Source organism: Nanorana parkeri, unplaced genomic scaffold, assembly GCF_000935625.1.
Source record: "Nanorana parkeri isolate BGI_ZX_2015 unplaced genomic scaffold, ASM93562v1 scaffold47, whole genome shotgun sequence".
In the NCBI taxonomy this organism is placed as follows: Eukaryota; Metazoa; Chordata; class Amphibia; order Anura; family Dicroglossidae; genus Nanorana; species Nanorana parkeri.
The window spans coordinates 2,912,798-2,924,621 of record NW_017306315.1 but is presented as its reverse complement, the minus strand read 5'-3'; the positions used below and the strand labels follow the sequence as shown (position 1 = coordinate 2,924,621).

The window sequence follows — 11,824 nt, the reverse complement described above, 5'->3', positions numbered from 1 at the left end:
AGCAGCCTCAAGTCCCAGCAACTTGTTGAACACAAACAGAGTTTCCATGGCAGCCGGGAGTGAGCAGAGAAGGTGCTGAGCAGCCGGGTCCTCAGTCTTCTCCCCATCACCGGGCTCGGCGCTGCTCAATCTCAGCTCCCCTCCTCCTCCCCGGGAAGGAACGCAACGCGCAGGAATGGCGGAGACAGCGCCGCCGCCGCCGTCCGACAAGCGGCTGCAGTTCATCGAGGAGTACGTGCTGAGGGCGCTGCGGCTCAAGCCGGACCGCTGGCAGAAATGCGTCTCGGCCGAGGAGAACGTGGCCGCCCTGCGGCAGTTCCTGGACAAGGCCGAGTGCCCGGCGCTGGTGGTGTCGCTGAACGCGGCCGGGCTGCTGGTCCCCGCGCTGGCCTTCCCCGCCGCCATCAAGAACAAGGCCGTGTACTTCGTGAAGAAGAGCCCCGGCGCCCTGAGCGCCGAACTCATCAGGAGCAGCCTCACGTTCGGGAACCTGTCCTACTCCCCCCTGGATCAGCTCTCCGCCCTGGTGGAAGAGGTAAGGCCGTCCTCGGGGGTGGGGGTCATGCTGGTCCGCCGGCTTCGGCCATGAGCCTTGTAGACCGGGAACGCCGGCGTGCAATCGCAGTTTTTCCCCCCGTAGACGAGGGAGCGGATCAGGATGGCAGCCGGGTGAACTGCATTTTCAGGAGGCGGGGCAGCGCTGGCGGTCTACGCTGTTCTTTCACCGTGCCGCCGGCGCTCAAAATGCTGTTTGCCCGGCTGTTATGCCGATCCCCGTCCTTCATGACTTGCCTGAGATATGTGTTCCGTGTTCAGTCTGTGGGCGGTCAGCGTACAATCTGATTGTACAATCCGTGTTCAGTGTGTGGGAGGTCAGCGTACAATCTGATTGTACAATCCGTGTTCAGTGTGTGGGAGGTCAGCGTACAATCTGATTGTACAATCCGTGTTCAGTGTGTGGGAGGTCAGTTTACAATCTGATTGTACAATCCGTGTTCAGTGTGTGGGAGGTCAGCGTACAATCTGATTGTACAATCTGTGTTCAGTCTGTGGGAGGTCAGCGGTACAATCTGATTGTACAATCCGTGTTCAGTCTGTGGGAGGTCAGCGGTACAATCTGATTGTACAATCCGTGTTCAGTGTGTGGGAGGAGATCTGATCTGTCCCGGGAGGTGATTGGGTGTCACCTGATCTCCGCTCTCCGGAGCCGCTTTGTTATGCCTGAAGTGCAGCCGTCGGGTCAGTGATTCCGGCAGTGATTGGAGCGTCCCGCCGCTGTTAATAGAAATGTTCGTTTAATAAAGTTGCAAAAAAAAAACATGTGCACAATGCACAGCAACACACGCACTATGCGCACTGTCTGTTGTGAACGGGACCTCCAATGCTCTATAACACGGGTGGAGCAAACTCCGGCCCTCCAGCTGAGGTGGAACTACAAATCCCATGAGGCATTGCAGGATTTTCACAGCCACAGGCATGGCTCCCAGACACAGATGCATCATGGGACTTGTAGTTTCAGTGTGCCCACCCCCGCTCTATGAGGTCAGTAATGCAACGTAGATATAAATGCTGATCAGGTGACGTTTGGTCCTGCTCTGTACACTGTATTCCTCTTAAAATACTGTTTTTTTCCTCCTTTGTTCCATCTCAGCGCTGCAGATCTCTCGCAGGCTCTTTGCAGCCACTTCCCGCCTCCATGCGTCCCGGCGATGGCCGCATGGCATTTCTCAGGGCAGGGTTTTCTATTGGTGACAACAGTGGACCATTCCTGCAAAATGCATACATGTAGTCTGCATCAGATCCCGCGTGACAACGCATTAGCACAGTTAGGAAACGGGGACAGAGCGTTGTCTACATGCGTTCCAGTGATGGCCGCGTGTCATTTCCCAGGACGGGTGTCCTGCTGGTGACAACAGTGAACCATACCTGCGTAATGTGTGCTGGAACAACCACTTGTAGCCTCCTTCGGAAGCCATGTGACAGGGTGACAACGCAGGGGCACAATTGGGAAACGGGCACATAGCGTTGTCACCCTATAACAGGAAGTGGCTCAAGCGGTACCAGGATGCCGGATTGTTCCCAATAGCCGTTCCTACAATGTCACATGACATGATAGTGGTCCCCCAGCGGACCGCCGGCCGCTCTCTGACATGACGGACCGCCGGCCGCTCTCTGACATGACGGACCGCCGGCCGCTCTCTGACATGACGGACCGCCGGCCGCTCTCTGACATGACGGACCGCCGGCCGCTCTCTGACATGACGGACCGCCGGCCGCTCTCTGACATGACGGACCGCCGGCCGCTCTCTGACATGACGGACCGCCGGCCGCTCTCTGACATGACGGACCGCCGGCCGCTCTCTGACATGACGGACCGCCGGCCGCTCTCTGACATGACGGACCGCCGGCCGCTTGTTAAGACGGAGGTGAAAAAAAATTGTCAGTGACTGCAGCAACCAAGTCTATGAGACAAGTCAGTGAAAGAGGATTGTGATTGGCCGCTGGGGGTTGTGGTGTCAAAAAACAGGCCGTTGTACTACGCCACAGCAGGTGACGGCATCCAAAACCGACGATCTGAAGTCTTGTTGGTTGAGACGGTTCGGTGCACATTGTTCCTCGCGATGCTTATTGTCTAGGACAAGGCCATGGGGCCTTGTCTGAGGGGGTGGAGACCCTCTGTGAACACCCGACCATCACCCCTATAGGAGTTTGTTGGGCAACCATGGCCATTGATATAGAGTTGGCCCCTTTGTGGCTATAACATCCTCCGCTCTTCTGGGAAGGGGTTCCACCGGATTCTGGAGTGCAGGGATTCCAACCTGAAAAAAGCAATTTCAAAGGGCGCCCTTATCACTTCAGGGAGGTGCCCTTATCACTTCAGGGAGGTGCCCTTCTCATTTCAGGGAGGTGCCCTTATCACTTCAGGGAGGTGCCCTTATCACTTCAGGGAGGTGCCCTTATCACTTCAGGGAGGTGCCCTTCTCATTTCAGGGAGGTGCCCTTATCACTTCAGGGAGGTGCCCTTCTCATTTCAGGGAGGTGCCCTTATCACTTCAGGGATGTGCCCGTCTCATTTCAGGGAGGTGCCCTTATCACTTCAGGGAGGTGCCCGTCTCATTTCAGGGAGGTGCCCTTCTCATTTCAGGGAGGTGCCTGTCTCATTTCAGGGAGGTGCCCTTCTCATTTCAGGGAGGTGCCCTTCTCATTTCAGGGAGGTGCCCTTCTCATTTCAGAGAAGTACCCTCAGCACCCCCCTGAAATGATGGCAGATAGCACGGGAAGCAATAGCTTCTTTGCTATCTGCTGTTTTTTGGGTTATTTTTAGCATTGTGACAGCTGCTGCCGTCAGAATAAAAATTTGAAAAAAACACAGCATAGGAATGAATAGCTGGATTGCTATTGGCTATTTTCAATTTGCAATATCCAATAGCAAGCTGGCTATTGCACCCGCCCTCTGTTGCTGTCAATCACTAGAAGAGGACCTGATGGAGAACTTCAGGTCCCCCTCTGCTGATTGCCAGCAGCAGTGGGCGGGAGCAATGGCTAGTCTGCTATTGGCTATTGCAAAGTGAAATAGCCAATAGCAATCCAGCTATTCATTCCTATGCTGTTTTTTTTTCTTTTCTCTGACCGACGGCTTCCAGCGGCCCCCAGATCGCAGGGAAAGGTTTACTCTGCTAGATCGAGGAGAGTAAACCTTTCCGGTAGAAAATGTTTCTATCCCGGGCGGCTGGTGAGCCTCTATCTAATAGCAGGAGACTCCGGGAGAGTTGGGATGTTTGGGAGGGTGTCTGTGGGAATTTGTGCCCATTTTTGAGGGTCAGGTGCTGATGTCGGATGAGAAGACCCGGCTCACCATTCTAATTCTTCCCAATGGTGCTCGGTAGGGTTGAGGTCAGGGCTCTGTGAAGGGCCCTCGAGTCCCTCCACCTCAAGCTGGCCAAAACATGTCTTCATGGAGCTGGCTTTGAGTCATGCCGGAATAGAAAAGAGCCTTCACCAAACTGTTACCACAAAGTTGGAAGTGCACAATTGTCTACAAGAGGGGTGGGCAACCTCGGCACTCCAGCTGTGGTGACATTATAAATCCCATCATGCTTCTGGGAGCCATGTCTGTGGCTGTCAGTCTTGCAATGAATCATGGGACTCGCAGTTCCACGACAGCCGGAGTGCCGAGGTTGCCTACCTCCCGGTCTACAATGTCTTTGCCACTTGCTGAAGCATTAACAGTACCCTTTATGGGGAACACCGGAACTCAAAAATTTGCTTTGGGGTTCCACATAACTATTTAGTGTATGTGGTTCAAAGCAGCCAATCGGATTCTTCCTTCCAACTCTCCATACTGAACGATCATTCTGGTTGGTTGATAGAGGAGAGGAGACCCGTTCTTCCCTGAGATCTCACTATGTGTCGGTTCTGTCTGGGTTGCCTTGTGTTGCCCGTAGCCGGGGAGTGTTTGTATGCATATGGTCTGGTTATTCATCTTCTCATCGCCAGGAGCTGCAGAAGATACACAGAACATTGTTTACCGGCTCTCATTAGTACAATAAGTAAACGGAACAGGTGAGTCAGACACCTCCATCGTAATGCAAAGGTCTCCCAAGGTTATCTGAAGGTCTCCCTGGGCTGGCCAAACCATAGAGGTGAGAAGAATTCACGTAGGAGACCATGTCTATAGCAGCACCCAGAGATGGAATCACTTCTCAGCCTCTTGGCTTCTCATCAGTGTTCAGGAGGGGAAATGTGCTGCTGTTGTGGCCTAAGGGTAGGAATGGCTGGCTGCAGAGCACTTTGTTTGGAATGATGGGGTTCCAAAGGGTCCTGGCCGTGGGATGGAAACTGAATTGAGCATCCACCATGAAAGGTGGAAGTCAGGGTTCGTCTCTTGTGTATGGGATCTGGAGTGGGCCAGTGCCTCCTGATCTGTAGGGGTCTACCTGTTCAGGTCATAGGCTGGTGTCAAGCGCCCCGAGGGAGTAGCACTTTGGGGGTACCTGAGTAGCACTATGGGTTTGGGACCTGAAAGAGCATTAGGCCACAACACCACCTGCTTTTTTCTGCACGCCTCTTGGGACCAGGGTTTATTTTTATACTGGGCCGCAAGGCCTGCACTATGTACAGCACACTTGTAGACTTATTTTCGCATCTTTTTTCACTCCATAGGATGTTGGGTGTGCATCTTTAAGCCTACCCTGAAGTCTAGGGGCAAGATGTGTGGCCATCAGGTTCCTTCCTCCCCTAATCTGGGGGTTTCTCTCCCTTGGTGGCTGGCTTTGGTCAATCACGGGAAGTGTCCTTCTGCCTTTGGCAATGTAGATCATGAGGAGAAGGGTCTGTCTGCCTTCGGCTACATAGATCATGAGGAGAAGGGTACATGTGGCTTTGGCTATGTGGATCACGAGGAGAGGGGTCTGACTTGCTTCTGCTACGGGGATCACAGAGAGAAGGATCCGTGTGGCTTTGGCTATATGAATCGCAAGAAGAAGGTCCGTCTGCGTTCGGCTATGTAGATCACGAGAAGAAGGGTCCGTCTGGCTTTGGCTATGTGGCTCATGAAGAGAAGGGTCTGTGTGGCTTTTGACTATGTGGATCATGAGGAGAAGGATCCGTCTGGCTTCGGCTACGTAGATAGCGAAGAGAAGGGTCTGTGTGGCTTTGGCTACATGAATCACGAGGAGAAGGGTCCGTGTGGCTTCGGCTACGTGGATCACGAGGAGAAGGGTCCGTGTAGCATTGGCTATGTGGATCACGAGGAGAAGGGTCCGTGTGGCTTTGGCTGCGTGGATCACGGGGAGAAGGGTCCATCTGGCTTTGGCTACATAATTCACGAGGAGAGGGGTCCGTGTGGCATTGGCTACGTGAATCACGAGGAGAGGGGTCCGTGTGGCTTTGGCTACGTGGATCACGAGGAGAGGGGTCCGTCTGGCTTAGGCTACGTGGATCACGAGGAGAAGGGTCCGTCTGGCCTTGGCTACTGGACCAGAGTGCTTTGCCCGTGTCAAGGGCCTTGAGCCTTGGGGGGGTCAGGAAAGGGCCCTTTCTTTTATAGAGAAGTACCAATATGACAAATCCATGTGCACATTTTTTGTGTTTGTTCCACGTGCACTTTTTTTGGTTCTCTTTGATGTTTAGTTTCCCCGCACCATCCATGCTAAGCAGGGGCCTGGTGAATGTCCATTGGGCCCAGCCACAATTTATAAGCTCCTGAAGTACACAGGAGGAAGATGCGATTGGTCAAAGCTGTGCACCTACCTGTCACCTCACAGGGGGAGGATGGACTTGTAGTCAGTTGGTGTCTGATGGACCCATACCAGTAGACAATGCAAACGCTGTATCCCAACAGTGTGAACGAACCCTAATAATTCTTCCAATTCTGAGACACGTCAGAACTTTGTGTTCACTCAAAACTCTTAAAGGAGAACTATGGGGTCAGTGTTTTTCCCCATAGTTCTCCTTCGGGTAACGGGAGGACACAAACTAGCTAAAGCTCGCGGTATACTGAGACGCCGCAGCCGGAGAGGATCCCGACGTAGATGACGGGATCCGCCCAGCTGCGTGAGTGACAGCTGGCTCTGCCTATCTAGAGGCAGAGCCAGCTGTACCCGCCCCCTCCCCCGTCCGTTCCGCCAGTCAGCGCTGGCAGATCGGAGCGGGGAGAGGGGAATCCAGCCCCTCCCCGTCACGGCAGAGAGCCGTGACAGGATCGAGAGGTGAGCGACCCGGTATGTGTTCGCTCACCTCCCGATCTACTGAGCCGACCTGTGACAGTCTCATTGTCACAGGTCGGCTAGAACTATGAGGTGAGTGGAAATCATTCACCTCATAGTTCTCCTTTAACATTTTATTTCTTGACCTCGGCACTTTGTTGTAGACTTTCCCTCCTGGCACCAAGCGAGGCCCCAACAATGCCAATGTTTGGCTCGTAGCCCAGTGACAAGTGAAGGGTTAACTGCCAGAGGGTGACCACAGGACGTCAATAGTGAAAAGTTTTGTGTACACGGTTGTTGTTGTCGTTGCTGCAGTGACATTGTATTGTCCCCCGCCGAGAGTATTGACCGCCACGTGAAGGAACACGATCAATAGCCGGCACCGCAATACCCCACCCCCCGACGCTGCACCCATTCATTTCATTCTCTGAAAGTGTACAATACTTTTTTTTCCCCCTCACAAATATATTTTGGGACTTTAAATGCACACGTATACAGGATACAAGATAAGATTAGTTACTTATCGATGAATCGCACTATAAGAACGAATTATAAGGCCTTCCCCACCTAAATCTCACCATAAACTATTCATAGACCTACGGATAGAACATAGAAATGTATCTGATGCAACTTCCAATGGCTGACTCATGAGCTAAAACAGCTGCTTGTAGTCATCGGAAGCCTGCGTGACAACGACTGAGCACAGTTGGTAGCCAGGGAGATAGAGTTGTCACCCTATAACAAGAAGCACCTGGACTAGACATGTGCACGGCAAAACAATTTTGTTTCGGATGAAAATGAAAAACATTGTCATTCGTTTCGTCAAAGGAAACAAATTTGAACGTCCGAAACCGCACAAATAAACTTGCAGAATGAGGCGCCAGCCGTTTCGGCCCCCAGTGCGTTCTGCGCAGACGTGCCGCCATTTTGGAGTGGATCTTGGTATACACAAAGATGGGTGCCGCCATCTTGGTGTATACCAAGAAAAATACTCCAAGATAGAAAATGCTGGCGGCCGATATGGTCACCGCACCCAACGCTGCACGCTCGTGGCATCGTGTGACGTCATGCGACCCTCCTCCAAGATGGCAGCGGACATGAAAACGAACGTATATATGCCCGAATATAATTTTAGTATATTCGGGCATATAAATAAATTGTTATTTCAGATTCGGAGTCCGAATCCAGATGCAAATGTCTAATCTGGACCTTCCCGGCACCATTGGGGATGATTTTAATGGAAGCTCCAGGTTTCCAAAGGATTGAAAATAATGAAGCAAAAAAAAAATCCCCCAAAAATCTTACATCTGCAGTGGGGCTGCCCCTGCACTGCAAGGGTTAAGTGCTCGTTTTGTCTAGGGCAGGGGTGGGGCCCTCCAGCGGAACTACAAATCCCATGAGCCAGTGCTAGATCCTCACAGGCGCAGCCATGGCGCCCAGAGACAGGTGCAGGATGGGGTTTGTAGTTTCACCACAGCTGGTCGGCTGCTAGACTAATCCCTGCAGCCTCTTCTCCTCCCCGGGCTCCAGCAGTCTAAGGACCGATGATGTCATCACTTCTTATGCAGGTCCGTTTACTTGCATTAGACATGAGGACATTCCAAGGGGGAGAGAGGTGAGCGCTGACCGCCGTGGGTCCGAGGATCAGGTGAGTAATTCGGCTTTATTAAACGACTCCCTCCCCCCGACAAAATGACCACTTAACCCTCGCAGTGCCAGGGCCGTGGCCATGTGAATGGGAACATGTAACAAATATAAAACAGGTGTCATCCCAATTTGGCTGCCAAAAGTGGAAATGGACTTTCTGCTTTGCCCGGAGTTCTTCTCAACCACAAAGCAGCGGGTTTTCCAATGCGGTGCGTTGTGGTGACGTCCTCGCCCTATCGCAGCTCCGCGGGCCGCCAAGGGCTCACCGCTGGATGGGACCAATAATGGCAAAGCAACACAAATGTATCTGGTTGCCGGTCTGTTGGGAGGGGCAAGCAGGGTGCTGTACATAGCTTCCTGAAAACATCACAGCACCTGGCCTCAGTACTGCTCTCAAGAGCCCCGATGCAAGCGGTGGGCTGGCTCTTGGGAGGAAATATGCAAATATCAAAAAGTCTTGATGGGCGGATGTCAGTCTGGAGGAGTGGGCGTCCCTAGGCAGGCTGTGTTTGCATGTGGACTGTCCAAGGTCATACCCACATGGGATGCTGAGCCTCCATGATTGTAAGGACCTATATCTGATGGATGAAAGGGGCAGCCCAGAGACAGGCTGGGGAGAAAAGTGCTACATGATACTTGACATCCTCCAGACAGGAAATGAGGTGGGCTCTACCTGTCAGAGAGGACCCATTATTGATAAGTATATCAGTATGGGCCGTCTGCTGTGACTCAAGAACACAATACAGGAGCAGAGCAGAGTATTTCAGGAGAGGAGAGTCAGTGGCGGACCTAAGGAACAAAGGGCCATGGTGCAAGATTTTTTTTTTGGGCCCCCCCTCCCCCCCAAAAAAACCCACAAACACAGCGCTCTACTTTAGTTATAGAGGAAGGGGCAGAGTCCTCCAGCAGAGTATATCAGGAGAGGAGGGTTATAGAGGAAGGAGCAGAGTCCTCCAGCAGAGCAGAGTATTCCTGCGCATCGGTTGATCTCAGTCTCGGAGATGCGGTTGACCTTCTCTGGTGGTCTCAGTATTCGGAGCTCTCATTTGTTCGGTTTCTCTCTCTGCAGGTTGTGGCCCCAATTTTGGCAAATCCTGAAAATCAGAAGACGTGGCCCCACGTGCTCTCCCAGGATGTCCTGCGTCATGTGAGCGCCCTGAAAAGCAGCCTCTCGGTTATGGTGGGACAAGTACGCGGGAAGACACTGCTGCCCCTCCCGTCGGGCTCAGAGAGGGTGGAGGACATCGAATATGAGAGCGAAAAAAGGTATGTGCGCCCCGCGTGTATTGTGTCATGTATCCGGGGATTGGTGGCGGCCGCCATGCTGGTCCGATATAGAGATATAACAATTACTCCCCAAGTTCTATATGAAATATGGTGAAATGTGGGCAGCTGGGGAGGGGTATAGGGGGCAGTCAGTACAGCTCATGCTCCCTACTGATTGGAGATCTCTAGCTCTGACTCAGCTGGGGGTGTTGGACCGCTGCAGAGAGACCGCTGCTTCTACAAAGACAGCAAGGGCCCTTCTCTAAATAAGTGAACTGTAAGACTTAACACATCTTTTTTTATTTCATGGGCCTGAAATTTATTTAGCCGATTTTAAAAAGCTGACCTCCGTCCTCCCCTTCAGTCTTCTATCTGACCTCCGTCCTTCCCTTCAGTCTTCTATGTGACCTCTGTCCTCCCTTCAGTCTTCTATGTGACCTCTGTCCTCCCTTCAGTCTTCTATGTGACCTCTGTCCTCCCTTCAGTCTTCTATGTGACCTCTGTCCTCCCTTCAGTCTTCTATGTGACCTCTGTCCTCCCTTCAGTCTTCTATGTGACCTCTGTCCTCCCTTCAGTCTTCTATGTGACCTCTGTCCTCCCTTCAGTCTTCTATGTGACCTCTGTCCTCCCTTCAGTCTTCTATGTGACCTCTGTCCTCCCTTCAGTCTTCTATGTGACCTCTGTCCTCCCTTCAGTCTTCTATGTGACCTCTGTCCTCCCTTCAGTCTTCTATGTGACCTCTGTCCTCCCTTCAGTCTTCTATGTGACCTCTGTCCTCCCTTCAGTCTTCTATGTGACCTCTGTCCTCCCTTCAGTCTTCTATGTGACCTCTGTCCTCCCTTCAGTCTTCTATGTGACCTCTGTCCTCCCTTCAGTCTTCTATGTGACCTCTGTCCTCCCTTCAGTCTTCTATGTGACCTCTGTCCTCCCTTCAGTCTTCTATCTGACCTCCGTCCTCCCCTTCAGTCTTCTATGTGACCTGCGCCTTTCCCTTCAGTCTTCTATCTGACCTCCGTCCTTCCCTTCAGTCTTATATCTGAACTCCGTCCTTCCCTTCAGTCTTCTATGTGACCTCTGTCCTCCCTTCAGTCTTCTATCTGACCTCCGTCCTCCCCTCCAGTCTTCTATCTCACTTCTGTCCTTCCCTCCAGTCTTCTATCTGACCTCTGTCCTCCCTTCAGTCTTCTATCTGACCTCTGTCCTCCCTTCAGTCTTCTGTGTGACCTCCGTCCTTCCCTTCAGTCTTGCACTGTTGTACCGGTTCCTCTCCTGGACTGGTATGGCTTCCTCTGATGTCACTGCACACTGGGAGCTTCTCACCATGTGCATTAGAAGCTTCAGGACATTCAGCATCATCTAGCACTTTTCTCCCCATTCTGACTCTCAATGGCCCCCGCCCCTTTCATTCATTGCATTTCAGTTCTTCCAATCATGGAGGCTCAGCGTCACATGTGTGCATTACCTCGAGCGGCCTGCATGCAAATACAACCTACCGAGAGCTGAGGCGGTGGCATCTCATTGGGGAGTGGCCAGGTTTTGGGGCACAGCGTCCCGGGTTTCTAAGAGCGATGCTGCCCAGCTCCTTGGTTGCCGGGAGCTAAGTGGGACGCTCTGGCTTGCATGCCGCCTAGCTCCTGGCAACCGGTGAACAGATTAATCATGCATATGCACTCAGTACTTGGTTTGGGCCCCTTTTGTAGCAATTACTGCAATTACTTTTGCACGATATTCTAATCATTCGAGTTTCACCTGTAAATGCAGCTCCTTGTTTGGCACTTGATGCATCTACACAAGTCTTTTAAAGTTTCATTAGGGAAGAGCTGTAGCCCCTGATAACTGACAGGGCAAAGTTCTTCTACGCCGGACTGGAAGGGGTTAAATTAAACTCTTTGCCTAACAACGTTTTAATTTTAGAATGGAGACGTAACTTTTTTTTTTGTTCTAATAAACTCGTCCTTCATCATCATCATCATGGCAGCGCATACACATCCCCGCTCATGTCCGATCGCTATGATCTCTTCCGAGTTGCGCTCTTTTCTTTTTTTTTCCTGTTTCGCTTCCTCCGAGGCGTCTACATAAAAAAAAAAAAGAAAATCCGTTTATTGAAGTTTATTGCTGTGAACTCGGAATGGATTCCGGCAATCTAAAAACATTCTTCTCGGCTTTCTTTGTGAGGCTCCGGCCGCTGAAGCCTCTCTGACGCC

The 11,824-nt window shown here is 52.0% G+C and overlaps 1 protein-coding gene across 1 annotated transcript in view; it reads left to right on the top strand.

Annotated features, from left to right (window-relative positions):
* Positions 1 to 175: 175 nt before the first annotated feature.
* Positions 176 to 11,824, top strand: part of LOC108801457 (dynein beta chain, ciliary-like) — a 32,451-nt gene continuing 20,802 nt past the window's right edge. The window contains exons 1-2 of the mRNA XM_018573346.1: positions 176 to 535; positions 9,424 to 9,620. Coding sequence (XP_018428848.1) covers positions 176 to 535; positions 9,424 to 9,620 — 557 coding nt within the window. The remainder of the gene's footprint in view (positions 536 to 9,423; positions 9,621 to 11,824) is intronic.